This window comes from Amblyomma maculatum, chromosome 1 (genome assembly GCF_055883805.1).
Source record: "Amblyomma maculatum isolate TAMU_Amacu chromosome 1, ASM5588380v1, whole genome shotgun sequence".
In the NCBI taxonomy this organism is placed as follows: Eukaryota; Metazoa; Arthropoda; class Arachnida; order Ixodida; family Ixodidae; genus Amblyomma; species Amblyomma maculatum.
Window position 1 is genome coordinate 237,374,185 of NC_139344.1, and position 23,232 is coordinate 237,397,416.

The 23,232-nt window shown below is 49.3% G+C and overlaps 1 protein-coding gene across 1 annotated transcript in view; it reads right to left on the bottom strand.

Moving 5' to 3' along the window:
- The window catches only part of LOC146205973 (putative E3 ubiquitin-protein ligase HECTD2), a 50,920-nt gene extending 27,716 nt beyond the window's left edge, over positions 1 to 23,204 (bottom strand). The window contains exons 1-9 of the mRNA XM_084608277.1: positions 23,080 to 23,204; positions 22,744 to 22,795; positions 22,450 to 22,669; positions 21,638 to 21,710; positions 1,943 to 2,045; positions 1,511 to 1,600; positions 1,361 to 1,425; positions 1,202 to 1,247; positions 990 to 1,099 (exon numbers count right to left, since the gene is read on the bottom strand). Of these exons, the coding sequence (XP_084464403.1) occupies positions 990 to 1,099; positions 1,202 to 1,247; positions 1,361 to 1,425; positions 1,511 to 1,600; positions 1,943 to 2,045; positions 21,638 to 21,710; positions 22,450 to 22,669; positions 22,744 to 22,795; positions 23,080 to 23,204 (884 nt within the window). The remainder of the gene's footprint in view (positions 1 to 989; positions 1,100 to 1,201; positions 1,248 to 1,360; positions 1,426 to 1,510; positions 1,601 to 1,942; positions 2,046 to 21,637; positions 21,711 to 22,449; positions 22,670 to 22,743; positions 22,796 to 23,079) is intronic.
- Positions 23,205 to 23,232: the final 28 nt, after the last annotated feature.

Here is a 23,232-nt window from a genome sequence, read left to right on the forward strand (position 1 = left end):
TACAATAGAGGCCCACGAGCATAACTATAAATCAAAAGGACAACAATCTTCATTATCTATAGGCAAAAATCTAATTTCATACAAGGTTAGCGGTAACTCTTCTTTAATAGTTCTTTGTAGCACGTCCCGGAAATAAACCCCTTCCTAATAGTGCAAAAATACGTGATCTACTGTTTCAGGTTAGAGCCCTTGGTTGCGCTTATATTTTATTGTGTCAAAGCCATACTCGTAACAGTTGGCAGTTTTTACTTTTTTTCTGCGATGTCTTTTGATGTCTGTCAAAGTCCGGCAAAAAAAAAAAAAAGAGAAAAGCAAATTTGGCTTACAAGCGCGACATTCCTTGGCGATCTATTGGTTGCACTATATGATGTCACAATATAAGAGTCCTATTTCCTGACCGGTAATTAAGTCTGGTCCCCGGATACCGGCTAAAGCTAGAGCTATTGGCCTCGATTTCTGATGATGCGTCCTGTAAACTTTTGTCCCCGACAGTACATATTGAGTTTCTAATAGGTTATTAAAGCATGGCTCATTTGCTTCTGTGGGTTCCCATTCTTGACAGCTTGTTTGGCAAGGTAAGCGTCAGTATTGAGTAGCACCTAACCTTGACTTTTTTTTTTCAGGAATGTGCTGAAACCCTAAAAGCTATCTCATTATGCATAACAAATGTATCTTTATCATATGTTATCTTGATTTTTTCATACTCCCCGCATATAGTACATAGTTACAGAAATATTGAAAATGCTGTACTTGGTCGCAAGGGAAGCTACAACGCACAGACTTTTAAGCATACAGTTTCTGATGATGAAAACCACTAAATACAGTTTCTGGTGATGAACACCACTAAATTAATTCCCGATACAAGTACTCACGAGAAGCATGAAGGTGAAATGATCAAGTATATTGATACATAGGCTCATAACGCAATGATCAGAATGTGCTCGGGTGTATCAGAACACACACCGGCAGCATGGTTAAACGCTACTCACTTTGAAAACCAGTGAATGAGCTGTTGGTGATCCGAACTTTTCAAGGACACCACTTTGCGCAGAAGACGCGCGAATACGGTGTATGACGCTTGGCTACTGAAAATGGGGTTCTGAAATGGCGGTAAAATGTATCTTATACTGATATCGCAGTGATGATAAGAAAGAGAATGGGTTCCAAAAACAAGGCTGAACAAATCAAAACTACTTGATACCTGAAGCAGCATATATGCAGCACGCGTATCGTCTTTCGGCTTCAACCTGCAAAGAAATGATCAGAAATCATTATGTGCGAACTCGGCTAGACGATTGAATCAGCGGTCAGCAAATCATTGGCACGAGCAAATCGAACAGGTACATGTGCTGCAGTTTACCTGATGTCTGTAGCGTGTAAAGAATTAATAATTCCTTTTAAAACCGCTTTGCTGACGTATGCAGGCTGCAAAAGAGTGGTGTAAATTCAGAATTTCCGCTACCAGCCGCAAAAAAAATTGTGCCATCATGAAACGGGTTGAAAAACTCACCAGTTCTTCCAACGTATCATAAACAGCGTGCAACAAGTCGGCTTTAATCTCAGGGTCATCAAGTTTTGCATCGTCTTGGTTTGGATTTTCCTAGAAAAGTGACGAGTGATGTATTCGAACAAAAATGCCACCAAAATCTTCTTAAAAATTTCACGTAACTAGAAGGGCGGAGAAACAGGAAGCATGCGCGCCCATATAATATGGCAAACAAAATTGTAAAAACAAGTGTCTTAATTTTCTCAATCAAGAAAACTTACTAAGACAGCTTATACAACGCTTACAAGAGCAGTGTTTTGCTGTCCTTTTACGGTGGATGTAATTTATCGGCCTTAATTCGCACCTGCGAAATGAAGGCCTTCGTGGAATAGTGCAATGTATTTTCTGCTTTGTCACAAATACTGAACAACGTTGTAAATAATCCACATAGCTCACCTTAAAAAGCGCATTCAGCTCGACCAATGAGCTGAACGTTTGCTCGTAGAACTCTTGCACTTTGGAATAGCAACATGACTCTCGACCTTCTTGAACCAGTTCTCTGCACGTATATTCGAAAAACGAGGCTTTGAGAACTTATCTTCTTTTTTTTTTTTTTTGTGCAAATAAGCGAGCTAAAGCAATGCTGCTATACGCAGTCCTCTCAACAGAAGCCATCTCCAGCCAATGCAAAAGCTTTTTTTTTTTTTTTTAAGAAAAATTCGGACCACAAAAGACGTTACATAATTTATTCAACGTAACGGCCACCGAGGGCTAGGCTAAAGGGCAATGCGTTTCGCTGTTCCTGTTAAACCCGCCGTATCATCGTTGTCGTCTCGTGAAAGCAGAGCAATCGACATCTCGAACGTTGAGTTCGTAGAAGGTACGGAGTTTGCTAAGAAGTTATGTTCAACTAAAAAAAAAAAAAAAAAAGTAATCAATTTGTATCAATGTGAAGAAAATGCGAATGCTTGCACCTTTTCGATTACACCTATGTTGTGATAAGCACATTAAAGATTTTGTAATGTCCGAGCCTTTCGTTACCAAGTATTATATATATATATATATATATGTATATATATATATATATATGTATATATATATATATGTATATATATATATATATATATATATATATATATATATATATATATATATATATATATATATATATATATATATATATATATATATATATATATATATATATATATATATATATATATATATATATATATATATATAAATATATATATATATATATATATATATATATATATATATATATAAATATATATATATATATATAAATATATATATATATATATATATATAAATATATATATATATATATATATATATATATATATATATATATATATATATATATATATATATATATATATATATATATATATATATATATATATATATATATATATATATATATATATATATATACACTGAAATGAGTTTTACTGAGGGTACAACAGGGAATATAGCCCTCTGTAAGCTGCACGGCGAACAGCACAGGAACACAGTCCGTCTAGGCACAAACCAGCGAGCTCGAGCAGCGCAGCGGCACTTCGTTGTTCTCTTCCTCGTGTTTCGTGACATCCGCTCTTCGTTCACTACAATTTCTCCGGGAGCGAAGAGGAGCCACACTGGCGACCTATAGCGAGGGCAAGACGAGCGGGTCGTGGTATGTTTTGAGGCAGCTCACGTGCACAGTTTCGCGCCCACGATGACGCATGTTCGAAGAGGGAGTGAGTGGCTCCACGATATAATTTACAGGGGAGGTTTGGTGAACGAAGCGGTAGGGGCCGTGGTATTCAGTTCGAAATTTCGATGACAATCCCGGTGGGGTGCCAGGAACCCAGAGCCAAACGAGGGACCCTGTAGGGAAAACATGTGGCGTCTGATCTTTGTCGTGACGATGCTTTTGGCGGCCTTGAGATTCCGATGTTAAACTGCGGGCCAGCTGGCGACATTCCTCCGCATGCTTTGCAGCGTCAGAAAGTGAAGTCCACTCGGAGGAGTCGGGACGATATGGTAATATAGTGGCCATCGTGGACGACACCTCACGCCCATAAAGGAGGAAGGAAGGGCTAAATCCGGTGGTTGACTGCGTGGCGGTGTTGTAAGCGTACGTCACGAAAGGAAGAACAGCGTCCCAGTTAGTCTGATCGGCGGCAACGTACATCATCAGCATATTTCCTAGAGTAGGATTGAAGAGCTTAGTCAGCCCGTTAGTTTGAGGGTGATAGGCTGTGGTGGTCCGATGTATGATGCGACATTCGGCCAGTAGAGCTTCAACGACATTGGAAAGGAAGTCTCGGCATCTGTCACTGAGCAGCTCACGCGGCGTATCGTGGCGAAGAACAAAATGATGAAGCAAGAACAGGGCAACCTCACGGGCAGTAGCGGCAGGTAGGGCAGCGGTCTCTGCATATCGGGTGAGGTGGTCGATGCCGACGATAATCTAGCGGTGCCCAGAGACCGTGCAGGGAAGTGGCCCGTAAAGATCAACGCCAATGCGATCAAAAGGACGGGGCGGGCATGGAAGGGATTGTAAGGGGCCAGAAACACGAGGTGTGGATGGCTTGCGGCGCTGACAGGCGATGCAGGAGCAGACGTATTTGCGAATATAACCGTACATGCCACGCCAATAGTAGCGTTGAGAAATTCTTTGAAACGTCTTGACTACACCAAGATGGGCACACTGAGGGTCGGCCTGGAAAGAGGCGCAAATTTCATGTCGTAAATGGCGGGGAATGACGGGAAGCCACCGTCGACCATCAGTCATATAATTGCGGCAGTAGAGAAGACCGTCTCGTAGGGCAAAGTGTGGTGCTTGACGGCGTAAAGTCCGAGAAGGCATAGCGTTGGGAGAAGTGGACACGATATCGATAAGAGATGCGAGCCACGGGTCTTTGCGCTGCTCCGCAGGCATATCAGCGATGGTTAGAGACGAGAAGACGGGATCAGCCGCCGTGGGGCAAGCAGCTTCGCTGGATAGGGGAGAACGAGACAGAGCGTCGGCGTACATGTGTTTACGGCCAGAACGATATACAACGCGAATGTCAAATTCCTGAAGGCGGAGGGCCCATCGTGCGAAGCGGCCGGACGGGTCTTTAAGAGAGGACAGCCAACATAACGCGTGGTGGACCGTGACGACGTCAAACTGGCGACCGTACAGGTAGGGTCTGAATTTTGTTAGTGCCCACACAATTGCCAAACACTTCTTTTCCGTAACTGAGTAGTTGCATTCAGCTTTAGAGAGAACACGACTCGCGTAGGCGACGACATATTCGTGAAAGCCGTTTTTCTGTTTAGCCAAGACAGCTCCGAGGCCAACGCCCCTCGCATCAGTATGGACCTCGGTGGGTGCTGTCGGGTCGTAGTGGCGAAGGATTGGTGGCGATGTAGAAAGATGGCGCAATGCGGTGAACGCTTCGTCGCACACGGCCGACCAGTCACTTAACTCACTGTTTCCCCCGAGTAGCTTCATGATGCCACCGTGAACATCGAGAGCAGCAGACGGCAGCGGCAGGTGCTTGCGGTCGATGAAGGATGCAGACGGCGTAAATAGAACACTAACGGCTGACACGGCAGGACAAGAAAGAGGCACAAGGGCACAAGCCTCTGGAGCTACGTCGACATCTTCAGCGATGGTGAGCTTTTGAGGACACACCGAACGGTTGTCGCCGGGCAGTACGTCGCACAGTGCAGAAAATTCCACTTCAGCTCGGGCGCAATCGAACACGGCGTTATTTTTAGACAAGAAGACCCATCCAAGGATCACGTCGTGAGAACAAGACGACAAAACTACGAACTCGACACTGTACAAAAGACCTTCAATGACGACACGCGCTGTACATGATGCTAAAGGTGCAATCCTCTCTTCGCTGGCAGTGCGGAGCGACAAACCGTTAAATGGCGTTGTAACTTTTCGTAATCGTCGGCAAAGTCGGTCATGAATCACAGACACTGCAGCACCCGTATCGACCAGCGCATATACAGACAGACCATCGATAGAGATTACTATAACGTTCGTGGGCAAAATATGAGGCCTCGAGCTTTTCGCAGAGCACGCAGTTCTCGCCTCATGAACCGCGGAACTTAGTTTCCCTCATCAGCAGGGGGTGGTCGCCGGCGCATTGGTGACAGTGACCTGCGACGTGGAGAAGGAGAACGATGGGTCGTATACGAACGCTGTTCGGCGGCGTATGCAGGCGAAGAGGGAGCAGAACGAAGCAGTGGTGGGGAGTACTCCGAAGCCGCAGGCTCGGGACGCGCAGCCATGCGACGACGGCACCGACGGGCCACATGTCCAGGGCAACCACAGTAGTAACAAATTGGGCGATTGTCCGAAGTGCGCCACGGGTTGTAATAGCGCGGAGTCGCAGGATGAAGCGGAGCCGTTTAAGGACGCGGTGCATGGCGTAGGACAGACTGCATGGGTGGTAACGGCTCAGGCGTAGGCAGCGCAGCCACTGCCGCGTAGTTCAAAGGGGCTGGGACAGAAGGTTGGTTATATTGTACTGGTGCTCCGACGTATGTCAAGGGAGCGACAGCAGGAGCTTCAGGAAGCGTGGGAAGTGCTTCTGCGACTTGTTCGCGGATGACTTGCTTCAACTTTGGCCCCAAAGGAGAGGAAGCGTCAGGACGATGGGGAACGAGGGACAGTTGACGGGCAACTTCTTCTCGAACGAACTGCTTGATTTGTTGCAGCAAGGGGGACTGTTCTGCGTCAGCTGTTAAAGCTGCAAGAGGATCCTGGTGTGAGAGCGAAGAACGAGTGATTTGACGGCGCTTGCGTAATTCCTCGAAGTTTTGGCATGCATTGATTACGTCGACCACGGTTGCTGGGTTTCTGGCCAGAAGCATCTCGAACGCACCATCGTCGATTCCTTGTAAAATATGACCAATATTGGCATGTTCTATTTATTTATTCGATCATACTGCAGACCCAGTGAAGGGTCCTGGCAGGAGGGGCAACAATTCCAAAGAAAGCAGAAAAGCATAAAGTGAAAAAACATGAACATAAAATATACACGAGTACAAGCAAGACAGCAAATAAATGCACGGCCTTTTCTAAGGAATCAAAGTCGTGAAGGGATGATAATGGCAGGTTATTCCATTCGGTTATGGTGCGCGGGAAAAAAGAAAATTTGAAAATGTTAGTTCTGGCAAAGTAAGGTGTTAGTGATTCGGTGTGCGCATTTCTTGTTGCCCTAGACGATGCCGGTTTAAGATACAAATCAGGAGCCATTGATAATTTATTATGTTTTAGTAGAAAGAGAAATTTTAGCCTGTGTATTCTGCGCCGAGATTCAAGGGACTGTATGTTATGTTTAAGCATTATGGTAGATGGTGAGTCAGTGCTGCGATATTTAGAAAATATAAACCGAACAGCCTTGCGTTGAATTCTTTCGAGAACATTAATGTTAGTTTTAGTGTGTGGATCCCAAACAGTGCACGCGTACTCAAGTTTAGGTCTAATCATGGTGCAATATGCTAGCTGTTTGACGTCGGAAGGAGCTTGTTTTAACTTATGTCTAAGAAAACAAAGGTTACGGAAAGAAGATGAGCATATCAGTGTCAATATGTTTGTTCCAGCTAAGTTTATTCGTTAGTGTTACACCGAGGTATCTGTAATCTTCGACTTCTGAAAGGTTCCGGGTGGGAAGACTGTATGAAAAAGAATGGCGGTTCTTTTTGTTCGTAATCCGCATAAATACTGTCTCGTCAGCATTTAATTCCATTCCCCATTTATCACACCATTCGCTAATACTATATAAGTTAGAATTAAGTAAAATCTGGTCGCCTGGAACATTAATTTCATTATACAAAGCACAATCATCGGCAAACAATCTAATTTGAACAGGGTGAGTAATGACGTCGGTAATGTCATTAATATAGATAAGAAAGAGCAGAGGCCAAAGGACACTGCCCTGCGGGACACCGGAGGTTACTGGAAGTTGGCTGGAACAGTGACCATCGATACTGACATATTGAAATCGGTCGGATAAATAAGCTGAAACCCAGTTAATAATAAATGAAGGGAGACCAATTGTTTCTAGTTTATGGATAAGTTTACTGTGCGGAACTAAATCAAAGGCTTTCTTAAAATCTAGAAATATGACGTCTACTTGGCCGGAATGGTCAAGAACCTGAGCAAAATCGTGAATGATCGTATAGATCTGCTTTGTACTTATCATTGTAACTTCGGCATTAATTTGTCTCTCCAAAATGAATTACAGGCAAGCTCTGCTGACAGAACAACATCCTGTAACCGGCCGCTACTCATCTTTCACTGCAGGTTCACTGAGGACACAGGGCTCTCAACAAGTTTCCAGCCGTCGAACAACTACTAAGTGCGGACTGACACTGACACCTTTTATAAATGACCACTGATTCCGCTATGAGTCTATTCGTTTAAGCTTATGAACACTTTATGCTGGATTTCTCACAGCAGAAGACCTGCTATAAGGATTCGCAACTTGTGTAAAAGGGGCTTTAGTGCCGCACCATAAATTCACAGCCGATTTGCTTTCTTTTCCTGTTTAACTAATGCCTCCTGGGTATATGTGCGAGCCATCAGGCGTGCTAGTGTGCCGGCTTACGGTACAATATTGCTAGTAAAGGCTAACGAGATCTCCTCTATTTCCCTGCGGAGACGTTAATGGCTATCTAGTGAAAACACACGCGACATGACTCTCTAGCATAGCAGTTGCATTTGTATATGCATGTCTGTCATTATAAAGCACGCGACTTTCAGAGTGTGCCGATATATATCGTTTCGGTGCTGCTTAGCATGCAATACATCCTAACAGTGCTCGCAACGCGCTCTTGCTTTCGTCCTTTTTCTCTAATTTATTTATTTCTTGAAGCGTCCACGCGCTTGCACAGGTCTACAACATCTGCAATATAACTTGGAAATACAATTTTCGCCGGGTAGCTGTGCACGACCGCGCAAGCGTTTCTCAGCGCGCAGCTTGAGCTCTGCAGGCCGGCCGAACATGTCGGAAAAAGTGGTCTTGAAAGCAGACCGCGAGGAGATATCGGCCTCGTGGTTGCGGAACTACAGGTTGGCAACGTCCGTTAGGTAGCATATCACGTATATATATATATATATATATATATATATATATATATATATATATATATATATATATATATATATATATATTGCCGCAATGCTATCGCACTGGCGCCGCCATGTGGCGAGCTCGGGAGACTGGCACGCGCTCGTCTTCTTTGCTCTCGGTGCTCGCCCGCCAGTCGGTTACGTGCCTGATCTTGCCGGTGCTTTTACTTAGTCTATAGTAAACCTGCTGAACCAATTTCACTGGCTTCTGTGGCAATATATATATATATATATATATATATATATATATATATATATATATATATATATATATATATATATATATACGTGATATGCTATAGTAAACCTGCTGAACCAATTTCACTGGCTTCTGTGGCAATATATATATATATATATATATATATATATATATATATATATATATATATATATATATATATATATATATATATATATATATATATCCGGGTCATTTGTGGAATCAAGGTTCTTTGTTCTATATTAGTCTTTCGTCTCTCCCGCCTCGACATTGCAAGAAGAAGGAGGTGATTTTCCCCTCTCTCTTTCGCTATTTGTCAGCCGTGGCAGGTGGCAGGCAGCAGAGGCTTCAGACACCCGGAGTTCATTTCTCTCCTTCATGGCACTCATACTATTTCCGCATCAAAAACTCGCGCTAGTAAAGCAGGCACAGCGCGGGTCATTTGTGAGGCCCTGTTTGTCGAGCCATCCCCGTGCAGGATGGGCGTAATGAAGTGCGGCCCGTCGTTTTAAAATTACGCGGGAAAAAAATTCGTCCTCTGCACTCGACGCCAACATGATCGCCGCTTTCATCTCCAACATTTCAAGGCAACACTCTCATTTAAAGATCCACCAGTGAATACAGACCAGTTAGCTAGTCGCCCAAAACGTCACACCACATCACCCGCCGGCCAATCAGGGAAACACTTCCGCCACCTACAGCTTTGAAGTAAATTTTACGAGAGAGCGTGTATAGCTTGTTCCGCCGAAAAGCCGCCACCGCCGTAGACAGCGGTAGGGAAAAATAGTGTGGACACTTAAAATAGGACGGACGCATGACGGAAAAGCGTTAATGGCTCCCATTATCGATGCTTAAAGCAAAGGGTCGTCATAATTTTTTAGCCCGCCTTTATTCAAGCCTGCCTTTATTTGGCAATGGCAGGACGTGCACCAAAAAATGGCCGAAGCACATTGTCTCCTGCAGGACCCTCAAAAATTGCAAAGCTGAACAGCGTCTGTGGCAAACATATAAATCTCCAAAGATTTTGAGGCCATTTTGTAGTGAACAAGCTCATCAAAAAGCAGTGTGCGAATGCAGTAAATTTAAGTAATATTTTTTTATTGCCATAGAAGCACTCGTTTGCTCCATATGCATCACCACACTTTAAACTGATACACGGAGAGGGACAGGTGCACGCGTATTTACTCTTGTCTACGTATCACTGCCAATAAACTTCACGCGAATGACAATGTGCCTGGCCTGGACTAAAATTAGCACCGCTATGTCCAAGATCATGCTATAGTAGCTGTGCAGGCCGGTCATCAGCCGCCCCAAATAGACCGCGCTGCAGCTGCGTCTGATGCTGAGTGGCGCCAATGTAAGCCCAAGCCACTGGCTTGAGCATTCTTTCTATGTTTACGGGAAGCGTGCGCAACAGTCGCGTCAAAAGTAAATGGAACTAGATTTCATTGTCTAATTGGGCTGACGTCAGAGGTATTAGGATTTCGGGAGTGGCGCGCCATAGAGCAAAATTGTGGATGACATAGGGGCACCTTTACGTTGTGTGTGCAGTGTGCACAGTATGCAAGCGGAATTTCCCCAGGTCGTGTGTTAGGGTGCTTTGAAACCAAAGTTCGTCTGCCCGTAGTGTCTTAATGGTTATGAAACTACGTGTACACATATATGACCGTTCACGCACGTTTCGGAAATGTCATTAACTTAACTGAAGACATCGCCGGAATTAAAACACATCCCAACATCAAATCTTTCTCCAACGACTCCTCTCTTCTCATCAGATGACCAAAGTAGCTGAGCTTCAACTTTAGAATTTGACCCTGCAATGAGCAGTCAGGGTTTATGGTCGACAATATCAACTGATTTGATCTTCTGGCAGTCCAAGGAACTCTCAAGAGTCTCCGCCAGCACCACAATTCAAACGCGTAAATTCTTCGGCGGTCAGCCTTCTTCACAGTCCAACTCTCGCATCCATACATCACAACTGGAAAGACTATAACACGAGTTATGCGGATCTTGGTTGGCAGCCTGTCTCTGCTCTTTACTAGGCGGTCAAGGCTAGCCATGGCTCTCTTTCCCAGAAGCAGGCGTCTCCTAATTTCATGGCTGCAGTCTCCTTCCGAAGTAATCTTGGAGCCCAAGAACAGAAAATCTGTCACAGCTTCCACTTCTTGTCCCTTGATGCTCCAGGAATTGATAGGGCAAGACGCCATGATCTTTGTCTTTTTAATGTTCAGTTTAAGCCCAAACTTCTCACTCTCTTCTTGTGCGCGCATCAGAAGTCTCTTGAATTCCACTTCACTTTCTGCCACTAAGGTGGAATCCGCATATCTAAGGTTGTTGATACGTTTTCCAGCAATCCTCACTCCAGCTGAAGACGTCTCCAGGCCGGCCTTCCTCATAATGCACTCAGCATATAGGTTAAATAGGCCGGGCGACAGTATGCAGCCTTGTCTCACTCCTTTCTCAATCGGAAACCAATCAGTAAGACCATGCCCAGTTCTGACTGTGTCCTCTTGCCCTTCAGACAGGTTCCTGAGGAGACAGATGATTGAATTGGAACTCCCATTGCTTGGAGAGCTTGCCACAATCTGCGGTGATCTACGCAGTCAAACGCTTTCGCATAATCAATAAAGCAGAAGTAGATGGGTTTCTGAAACTCTCTTGCTTTTTCCATGATCCAGCGAAGGTTGGCAATCTGGTCTCTAGTTGCTCTGCCCTTGCGAAACCCAGCTTGCACTTCCGGAAGCTCCCGATCCACATACTGCTGCAGCCTACCTTGGAGGATTTTCAACATCACCTTGTTAGCATGCGAAATAAGAGCAATCGTGCGGTAGTTGGAACAATCTTTGGCACTGCCTTTCTTTGGAATGGGCATGTAAACTGACCTCCTCTAATCCTGCTGCCACTGCAGGGTTGTCCAAATTTGCTGACATAATGTATACTGAACGTTAACAACGTCGTCATGGTTGAGGTTTTGAAGCAACTCAGCTGGAATGCCATCAATTCCGCTAGCTTTGTTCTTAGCAAGGCTGGCTAAGGCCCATTCAACTTCACTCTTCAGGATACCCGGCTCGAGATCAGTAATCACAACCATCTTATGTTGGGTTTGCACATCCGGGTCCTTCTTGTACAGTTCTGTGTATTCCTGCCACCTCTTCTTTATCTCTGAGGCTTCAGAGAGGTCCCTGCCTCGTTTGTCCTTTATCACGCCCAGCTTAGCACAGAAGCTTCCTTTGATATCTTTGATTGTCTTATACAGAGCTGTTGTGTTCCTCAATTGGCTGTTGTCCTCAACTGCTTGGCACTGTGTGTTCAGGAAGGCATTCTTATCTCTACTTGCTATTTTCTGAAATTCCGCATTGAGAACCTTGCAACTTTCTTTCCCCAATAACTTTTGCAATCCTCCTTTCCTCAGCTATTTGCAAAGCCTCTTCAGATAACCAGTTTGCTTTCTTGCATTCCTTTTGCTTTGGAACTACCTTAGTGGCAAATTCTTGTATTATATCACGAACACCAGTCCACATCTCCTTCAGGCTCTCTGCCCTCTAGATCTAATTCTTGAAATCGATTCCTCACTTCCACAGCATATTATGATGGAATTTGATCCAAATCATAGCTGAAAAGCCTTCTAGTTTTCAGCGTTTTTCTCAATCAAAGCTTAAATTTGGCATCAAGAAGCTGATGATCGGTGCCACAATCAGCCCCAGGCCTTGATTTTACTGCTTGTATAGCGCTTCTCCATCTCTGCTGGCAGAGAATATAATCAATCTGATTCCTGTACAGACCGTCCGGTGAAGTCTATGTGTATAGGCACCTCTTGTGCTGTTGAAAATGAGTATTCGCTATGGTCAGGTTGTTTTCTTGACAAAACTCTATTAGCGTCTGCCCAGCTTCATTTGGCTCACCAAGACCGCACTTGCCGGTAATTCCGGATATTTCTTCACTCCCCACCTTAGCATTCCAGTCTTCTATGAGATAAAGGACGTCTGATGATGGAGTGCGGTCTAAAAGGCATTGCAGGTCAGCATAAAATCTCTCAACATCAGCGTCTTCAGCAGTAGTGGTTGGTGCATAGACTTGGATAACTGTTATGTTGAAAGGGTGACCTTGGATCCGAGGTGAAATCATTCCGTCATTTTTGTTGTTGTACCCTAGCACTGCTTTGCCCATTCTTCTGTTTACTATGAGAGCGACCCCATTCCTTCTCCTGGATTCGTACCCACAATAAAAGACACAATGGTCGCCGGAATTAAATTCTCCCATTCCGGTCCACTTGAGCTCGCTGATACCCAAGATATCAATGTTCAATCTGTCCATTTCTCGCTTGACGACATCCAGTTTACCTTGCGTCATAGATCTTACATTCCATGTTGCTATGTGATATATCTCCTTGCAACATCGGACTTTCCGGTCGCTTCCCGACACATCCACAACTGAGCGTCCTTTTGGCTTTAGCCCAGCCGCTTCATTCGTCCTGGAGCTACTAGGAATCGCCCTTTGTTCATCCCCAGTAACATGTTTGACGCCTTCCAACCTGGGGAGCTCATCTTCTGGCGCCATATCTTTAATGGTACTGTGACTGGCCACAGGGTTTTCTTGGCAGGAAATACTGGAGTGGGTCGCCATTACCTTCTCCAGTGAATCACATTTTGTCAGAACTCTCTGCCGTGACCTGTCTATCTTGGGTGGCCCTACACAGCAGAGCTCACGACTTCATCGAGTTTCGCAAGCCCCTCCGCCACGACAAGGTAGTGATCCATAAAGGGGAAATAACGCCGCTAAGAGGATACAAACTTTGAAACATAAGGCAGTCATCATTCAACACGCGCGCAGCAGCAAAAGACCAAAACCGTCTGCTGCATGTTCAGCAACAACATCCTCCAACGCCCTTGCTGAGCATCTTCAAATGACTAATATACACTATTGATTGGGACCACACCACAATCTCGGACATGAAGAAATCTATCTTCAGGAATCTTTTTACATAGAGACCACAACGATTAACGTTAATAACGAAACGTTATTACGAAACGCACCGTCACTACGCTGTCAAGCACGCTTATAAGAGGCGGCCCACACCGCACATTCTTCACTCTAATCAAGGGACCCGTAGAGGTCTCGAAATGTCATGTTTTATACCATTTTTTCGGTAGTTGGCGAGTGTACGTTTTCTTCAGCCACTATGTTTGTTCCTCGCCAGACAGGATTCTGTCGAACCCTTGACTATAGAGTGACAGAAAACGGATGCATTCCAGCAGCTGAACCACCAACCACACTAGTCAGGATAGGACGCCAGAGTGGGACTTTTTGTTTTTTGTCTTTGCGGTTTACTGAGTTCCTACAATCGGGTAGATGTTATTTGGCTAGAATTTCACACGAGTGGCATAACATTGCGGCCGAACCTGCAGTTTTGTATGATGGGCGCAAGTTCGTCTACACGCGCATTAAGCGTTGTGGGGCCCTGCACCACGTATCCGTAAGGCCCGTGCGCGCCGCACATTCGAAGGCCGCGCCACTATCCCAATTACCCCTGCGCGGTGCCTGTTTCCCTCTCCCCGCTCGTTCGGGGATAACCGGTCCCGCGCGAGGGGGCTATAAAGGAAGCCTCGCGCCGCCGTCGCTCTCTCTTGGTCCTTGGTCCCTGCCTCCTCGTTCCTGCTTCGCTCCTGGTGCTCTCAACGGAAACGACCCGCAGCCACCCGGACGACGACCTAGCACCGACTTCGACGATCCCTGTGAGATTAAAGATGTTTGTCATACGGCCCACTGTGTGTTTGTCGTGCGCATCCCTCGGGCAGAGAAGTCGCCCACAATTGGCACCCAACTGGGGCTGAAGTAGTACCCATGTGGACGATTTTTCTGCCAACGTGGCAGCGCACGCAACACGACGGGCCGGTCCTTTGTATGTTAGGCGCGACGCCATTTTGAGTTTAGGGCTATCGTGTGTGCAGATGACGCGGAGTGTAGTATAGTAGTGTTTGTAGAGTGTTTTAATTTTGTTTTGGGTCATGTGTGTGTTTGTTAGTGTCGGGCGGTTTGTGTTTTAATTTTTTTTTGTGCATATGTTAGTTTTATGAAGTGTTTAGCCTTTGTGACTAGCCTCTTGATGCGGGCTAGGTGGTAGTCGTGCGCGTGTAGGCTCCCGGCCGGCCTTAGTTGTTGAGTGCAATGCCTCCGAGAAAAGACGTGCCAGATAGGGCCGCCGCTTCGGACGCCAGTGCGTCCGGAAGTGAGGTAAATGACGCGGTAGAGTCTGCGCAGGTTACCGATGCGGCCGCCCTGATGAGGCAGATGAACGAAATGTTGTCGGTGTTCACCCGTCAGCTCGGTTCGGTGGCTAGCGCCAACCAAGCCACAGCTGCGGCGACAGTCTCGCGTCCGCGGATAAATGTAGAGGTTCCCTCCTTTTCCGGTTACACGGATGTGAAGTCAGTCCACGAGTTCTTGCAAGAACTCGAGGATTATCAGACGGCACTGGGTTCCCCAGACGACGTGGTGCTAGCGCAGGTAATCCCCGTGGGACTTGTTGAGAGCGCGGCGCGGTGGAGACGCTGACAGCCGGCCTTCCAGTCGATGGCAGACTTCACAGATCGCTTCCGCGCCGAGTTCTTGCCGCCCGACTACGAACGCCGGATGCTTGAGGAGCTAGCGTTGCGCACACAGCACCCAGAGGAGAGCCTCCTCGAGTATGTACGCGCAATGCAGGAGCTCTACAAGAGAGCAGATCCCACGGCAACCGATCTAGAACAGGTCACGCGCGTGATGAGGCAATGCCATCCGCGCTTCAAGCCGTATTTGCCGGGACGTGGTTTTGCAAACCTCGAGGCCCTAGCACAGGAAGCGAAGGTAGTACAGGCGGATTTACTCGCTGGATTGCGCTACCAGCCACCCCCCAGGCCAGCCGAATCGCTAGAGCCGCGATGCGCCTGGGCCGGAGGCCAAGACTCCGTGCCGCGCGCCAGAGGCGCAGACGTAATGACGGTAGGGCAGGCAAGGCCAGCGGAAGGCTCCGCGATTCCTCGCGCTCTTGATCTGTACGCGTTCGAACTGCGGCGTCGAGCTGGGCTCGCCAGCGACGTCCGCACAGGCGCGGAGAGAAGGGAAAGACGTCCCCAGCCGCTTCGTGGAACGCGGCATCCCCCGACCGCGCGGCAGGTGAACGATCGGCTTTGCTGGAATTGCAACCAGCCGGGCCACATGGCACGAGAGTGTCAAGCAAGGCGTATGCAGGGAAACGCGGACCGCCGGCGGCCATAATTGGTAACACCAGCTTGTCGCCGTCGGCGGGAGAATTTCGTGGTAGCCACGGCGGAAAATGGGAAATGTACTCCCACGCCGCGTCACCGGGCCACCGCCCCGGGGGCGCAGAAGCTTTTGTCCCCCTCGCCTGTAGAGCGCAAGGAATGTTGTCGCGCTCGAGCCCTTTTATGCTAGCGCGGTTAGCTGGTCAAAGCTACTCGGCACTCATTGACACGGGCTCAACTCTGTCACTGGTCGGTGATGATGTGTTCGAGGCCTGCCGTAGATGTAACATCCATGTCAGGCCAGCAGAAACCCCTTTGAGCTTAGCAGCAGGGACGACAAAAGCGGAAGGAGCGGTGCGTCTGGTTCTTCGTTTTGACGGCAGGAAGCGGAGGCATCGCTTCGTCTATCTGCCCGGCTTAGCCATACCAGTTATTCTGGGAAGAGATTTTCTTTCGAGCGAAGGCATTGTGCTTGACATGGGAGAGAACGGCTATCGCTACAGCCCCTTCACCCCCCTCATTCCCTTTGTTAGCGCACCCAAACAGGAATGCGTCGCTCAGCGGGCGAGCGTCCACGCTTGTGTGGCAGAGGGCTCCCCCGCGACACTGAATGGTAGCCCATTAGAAGCAATTATCGCGTCCTTCTCAGGAACCGGTAGTCAGCGCCGAAGGCTCGTGGAAACTTTACTTCCATTTTCGGATTGCTTCACTGAGAAACCAGGCAGAACCGACTTGCTTCAGCACGAGATCGAAACGGGTGATGCGCGCCCTTTCAGATGTAACTCGCGGCCGTTAAGCGCGCATAAGAGACAGCTTCTCGACAGCGCCCTTGACGAGATGACAGATACCGGCGCAGTGAGACCCTCACAAAGTCCCTGGGCGTCCCCAGTGGTTCTAGCGCCAAAAAAAGATGGTTCGGTCAGGCTGTGTGTTGATTATCGAAAGCTCAACTCACTGACGCCTACGGTTGCGTACCCTTTCCAGTCGATCGAGGCTGTAATGTACGCGTTAGGGAACGCAAGGTTCTTCACAGTCCTGGATGCAAGCAGAGGGTACCAGCAGATTGAGGTGGCGGAAGGTGACATTCAGAAAACCGCATTCACCTGTCACCCCGGGCTCTTCGAATTTACTCGACTCCCGTTTGGTTTGTCTAATGCATCGAGCACGTTCAAGCGATTGATGGACATCGTGCTGGGCGATGCAAGGTTCAACTACGCGATGGCGTACCTCTACGACGTCGTGATATTCTCACAGTCGTTCGAAGAGCATCTCATCCACTTGAATTCCGTTCTTGAAAGAATGAGACGTGCGGGTATAACGATCAACCCAAAGAAAGTGCAGTTGGCATCGAAGAGAGTGAACCTCTTGGGATTTGTGGTTGATGATGGCACTTTGAGACCGAACGATGACAAACTGCAGGCAATTCTGAACTACCCCTGCCCGACGGACGTGAAAAGCTTGCAGAGGTTTTTGGGAATGGTTGCCTTCTACAGACAATTCATCCCTAGTTGTTCAGAGCTCGCTAGGCCGTTGAACCAGCTGTTGCGGAAAGGCTCGAAGTGGGTCTGGGGCAAGGAACAGAACGACGCTTTTGTTGCTTTGGCTCGCGCGATAGCGAACACCGCTAGTTTGCGCCTCCCCGACCTGAACAAGCCGTTTGTCTTGCAGATAGATGCTAGTGACGCCGGTGTAGGAGCTGTTTTGTTGCAGGAACACGAGGGCAAGCTGCGCCCTGCCGCGTTCGCTAGCCGCACGCTCACATCGGCGGAGCGGAATTACTCCGTGACCGAAAAGGAATGCCTGGCGATAATGTTCGCATTGTCAAAGTTCGACATGTACCTAGACGGAGCGCTTTTCACCGTGCAGACAGATCACCAGGCACTTTCGTGGTTAAAGAGGCTGAAAAACCGCGCAGGCAGACTCGCGAGATGGGCGCTGACGTTGCAACGTTACGCGTACGCCATTGAGTACCGCCGGGGCAGCATGAATAAGGTGGCCAATGCTTTATCGCGCGCACCGTTGAAGGCTGGCAGAAGCGCAGAAGAGGTGCAGACCAGCATTGCTGAAAGCGGCGTCGCCGCTAGTGGAGAGGAGGAGAGGGCGGACACGAGTGTCGCGCCCTGCGTAGTTAAAGACAGAAAGGAGGCGGACAGAGTTGCCGCGCTGTGCTGCGAGAGAGAGAAGGCGCAGCAGCTGGTGGCGGCGACTACTCGCCTGCCAAGAAGCGAGGCAGAGAGAAATCTGTCTTGGGGAGTAGCGGTCAGTAGGGAAGAGCTAATTGAGGCCCAGAAAGCAGACGGTTTATGCCAGCGGGTGCTGACAGAGCTTGCGAGTAGTGTAGCTTGCACCGGGAACGCTGAGGGCAAGTACGACGCGTATCTGCTGGGAGATGATGGCTTACTGCTCCACTACATCCCCCAACCTGACGAATAAGAGGCGATTGCATCCCCCTTCCGAGTCGTGGTCCCGAGGAAGTTGAGGAAGCGATTCCTCCAGTACTTCCCTGACTCAGCGCTGGCAGGCCATGGCAGCGGCAGTAAAACTTACGACAAGTTATGCCGTGTCGCGACCTGGCCAGGTATGAGAAAAGATGTGCTGGGTTACGCCCGTACATGTCCTGTTTGCCAGGTAGCCAAGCCTCGGGCGGGGAAACCCGCTGGCATGATGAAGCCGGTAGTTAGCAACTATCCGTGGCAAGTGGTCGCGTGCGATATCATGGGACCCCTCCCTCGCTCAGCGCGCAGACACCAATATATCCTGGTAATAACGGACCACTATTCCAAGTGGGTTGAGGTTTTCCCCCTTAGGAAGCTTGTGTCAGAACGGATTTGGGAGAAACTGTTGGAGACATTCACTCGTTTCGGTTTCCCTTCCGACCTGATTACAGACAATGCCTCGTATTTCACAAGCAGAGTCTTTGTTGATTCCTGTCGGGCGCTTCAAATCCGCCGCAGGAAAACGAGTCCCTACCACGCTCAGAGCAACATAACCGAGAGAGTAAATCGGAATGTTAAGAGTATGCTGGTCGCGACGACCGAGCAGCACAGAGATTGGGACGCACGGCTGTCCGAACTGGCTTTCGCCACTAGAACAACCGTGAACAGGTCGGTGGGTATGACACCTGCTTACTTGAATTTTGGGAAAGAGATCGCTTTTCCGCTAGAGAACGCCCTACTTGACGCGGCGGGGCCCGCGCCCCCTCCGCTTACGCAGTACGCGGCAAATCTCCGCGAGCGCCTTGAGGCACGCAGCGCGCGGCTCGTGAAAACCTCGATGTCGCGCGCATGGAGCAAGCGGATCAGTACAAAAGGTTGTCGTGACATCGTTTTCAACACGGGCGACTTGGTACTGAAAAGAACGCACCCGCTTAGTAACGCAGCGCGTGGTTTCGCCGCGTCGCTAGCGCACAAGTGGGTTGGGCCGTTCGAAGCTACGGCACGGACTACGCCACTCACCTACCAGCTGCGGTTGTTGGCGAGCGGTGAAACCGCTTGTCCGGTGCACGTCGCAGACTTGAAAGCTTACCACCTTCGCAAGGACGATAACTGCGAAGCGGGGGAAGCTCAAGGCGATGCAGCGATCTCCCCCAAAGTAAGGCGTACAGGTAGCAACCCGGTTCGCAACCGACGCTATAACCTAAGGCCAAGGTAGTGCACTACTTTGTCTAACGTCTTTGCTTCTTTCAGAATGCATTCTGATAAGATTTTGCAACAGCCAGATGAACCACCGACGCTGGGGCGGGAAACCGCACCCAGCGCATGGTTCCAGGAGAGGCCACATAAACAGGGGGTACCCCCCCTAGTTTGTAGTGGCTTGTGGCCCATCACTGTGACCAGCGCGGCCATGCTGGCCGTCTTCAACGAGTCTGGATTGGAGCCCGCTGCCCAGGCTTGGAGTACGGGCCTCAGGAAGCCAGGTGTGCCCGGGGCGGAAACGCCTGCTGCAATGTGCATCCAGCACGGCGCCACGTGGAAAGGGGTCAACAATGTAGAGCAGCAGCTCAGGGCCGCTGCCAGGCGTATCCGTGGCCGAGCCCAGCTGCGCTGTGACCCCGAGGATGTGGCCGCAGCCGGAGAGGGACCAGTCGGAACAGTCCCGCCATGCCTGCCGCTTCTCCCGTCACACGAAACAGCTGAGAGGGCATCCCGCCAGAGCCAGGCGACAAGCCTCCCTATTTTACGCCGACCCGGGCTCGGACATGGACATGGCCCGGCTGTTGGCGTAGCCCGGGTCGGACGCTGAAGGGAGGGAAGATGTGGGGCCCTGCACCACGTATCCGTAAGGTCCGTGCGCGCCGCACATTCGAAGGCCGCGCCACTATCCCAATGCCCCCTGCGCTATGCCTGTTTCCCTCTCCCCGCTCGTTCGGGGATAACCGGTCCCGCGCGAGGGGGCTATAAAGGAAGCCTCGCGCCGCCGTCGCTCTCTCTTGGTCCTTGGTCCCTGCCTCCTCGTTGCTGCTTCGCTCCTGGCGCTCTCCACGGAAACGACCCGCAGCCACCCGGACGACGACCTAGCACCGACTTCGACGATCCCTGTGGGAATAAAGATGTTAGTCATACGGTCCACTGTGTGTTTGTCGTGCGCATCCCTCGGGCAGAGGGGTCACCCACAGCGTGCGCAGGCGATTCCATGAATATCGTGATTTTCGGAGCTGCAGTTTATACCAGCGTGTTCCATAATCACCGCATGGAACAGAGGCTCAGCTACCAATATGCAAGGGGCGCTCCCCTAGTAGGTACCAACTCCATCTCATGCACTGGATCTGGGTGTAAGAAATAAAGGTTCGTACCAGATTGGAAGTTCTCTCTGAGGGTACCCGGCGTCTCCAGTTTCCGCTGAAGAGATACAGAATGCGTCACCGCTCTCCGCTAAACTGAGATGCGGGCGTGTAGCGACTTCAATCGCTGTCTTTGACTGCTGAAGCAGATGGCGTGTGAGCCTTGAAGAGGTATTAAAGGATACCTCGTGCGCTTTGAACATTCGCTGGGTGTTAGATGCTGAGCAGAGTTTACAAGCACGTGCAACGAGAGATGTTATGAGGCTGGAAGAAGGGGCTCTCTTCTCTTACGGGCTGTCACTGCGACGCTCTTTTTTAGCAGCTCAAACAATTACATGTAATAGTTTGCAAGGTGGCAGTGGGATTCCATGGCCGTTCTAAAGCGTCATAGAAGCCATCATAGGAGAACGCAGCCGGCGCCTAAGTATGAAGTGAGAGTAATATTGTATGCATGATGAAAGACTCGCATACTGCTGTCCAGCTTGTGTCAGCACGGCTTGAAGTTATTGGTGGTAGGGGGATGCCGGGGATCAAGTGGACCTCTTGACAGATAATGCACGAGCAGAAGTAGCAAGGTCGGAGGCTTGACCAGAGACCATTTGGTCAATCCAGGGCAGGGGACTCGTTGCAGGGACACCGGAATGACAGCTTCGATGGTAATGGAAGACAAGCTGTAGCGTGCAGCAAGCCTAAGGGCTGACCAGGACGTATGAGACTTCACTCGCCTGCTGTGGTGTGAGGGAAGCAGGAGGGGGCTTGCCGACGGCAAGCGTGCCGGCATAGGTCAGCGGGGATGCCAGGCGTGGCGTGGTACTGGAGCTCCGGTGGGGGTCCTGGAGATGCCAAGAATATGCCTCCGAGGTGCTAAAATCGGGAGGCATATCCTGAGAAAAATCCTGAGAAAGTCCACTAGGTAGTTGAAGGCCGAAAACAGGGAGCGTCACGGGAACAGACTCTCAGCCTAAGTGTCAGCTGAAAGCCCGAGGAGGTGGTACCCATCCCTTGGAGATTGCGAGTGATAGCCAACGAGGGACAGGTGCAGGCGGGCCACTGTCTCGTCCTTCCCACAGGTGGTGTAAGGGGCCCGGCCGCGCCTATAATGAAGTCTCGAGGCCGCCCATGACAAGCCAGTAGGAAGACGGAGCAGCAAGGTCTGGTAGGAACAGGAAAGCTTGTCAGGCAGGAGCCGCGGCCGATGTTCAGACTTCACTCTAGCGTCTGGATAAAGAGTGGAGAATGTCTGGCTTAACACCTTCCTGAAGAAGGTAAATGGTGTGACTTGAAGAGGGGTCGGTGAGACATCTTTGTGAGCACACGGCTTTGGCCAGTCGGACCACCTACTCATTTTCAGCACGCATATGTGGGAAGGAAGCCAGTGAATGGTCCCTGGATGACCTGAGTTTTCAAAGGCCAGTATGAGCGCTCGAAGAACGGTCACGAATGGCTGCGTGTCTCCCCCGTTCTGAAGGGTCAACAGGGCCACCCGAAAGACACATAGGATGCAACTGGCTGGCACACGGTACTTGCCGCATCGAGTTGGAGGCCAGCCAGTTCAGCAGCCGGGGAGCTCACCTGGAAAGTGAGGTGGCAGGAAGAATACAGCCTCATAGCTGGTATGTGACAGGCTGCCACCATCTGCCCTGTAAACAGGAAGACTGATCGAGCCATCTGTGTAGACCAGGATGTGGTTCTCCAGGGTCTCCTTGAATAATAAGGCAGTCTGCCGCATGGCAGCAGCTGGGTCCGCAACTTTTTGCAGCCAGGTAGGTTGAAGTGGACCTCCATGGGAGGTCTGGTAGGAGAAGGGGGCACACAGGTCCCCCATACGAGAAGCTGCGATGCTGCAGAGCCTGGCCATGAGAGCACCTTCATGAACATGATGAAGCCTGTCCACATGCCAGAGTCATGTCTGGAGAAGCTGGGAGGACAAGGTGCCATGCTCAGCATGAGTGTCGGGATAGAACAGGTGCGAGGGAGGCCGAGATACGAATGTAGGACTGTCCGGTGAACTGTATCTATGGGCTTCAGCCGGGCAGGTCATGCTCCGCCTATGCTCACGATGTGACCATCTGCGTTCGTGTCCCTCACGGTCGCCTCAAGACAGCCCACAACATCCTCCAAGGTGTTCTGGACTCTGTGCAGGCCTATGTAGAAGGTACCGGACTCCACCTCTTCACTAGCAAAACAGAGGCCTTCATTTACCACCCGAAGGGCGCTGGGTTCTGCCCTGGAGGGGCCAAGTGAAGTACATCGGCCTCCAGATCGACCGGAAGCTCACGTGTCAGCGGAGGCGCCAGAGGTTCACAGTGCTTCAGTAGAGCCGGCATCTTGTTCTTGATATAAATGAAATGTGCT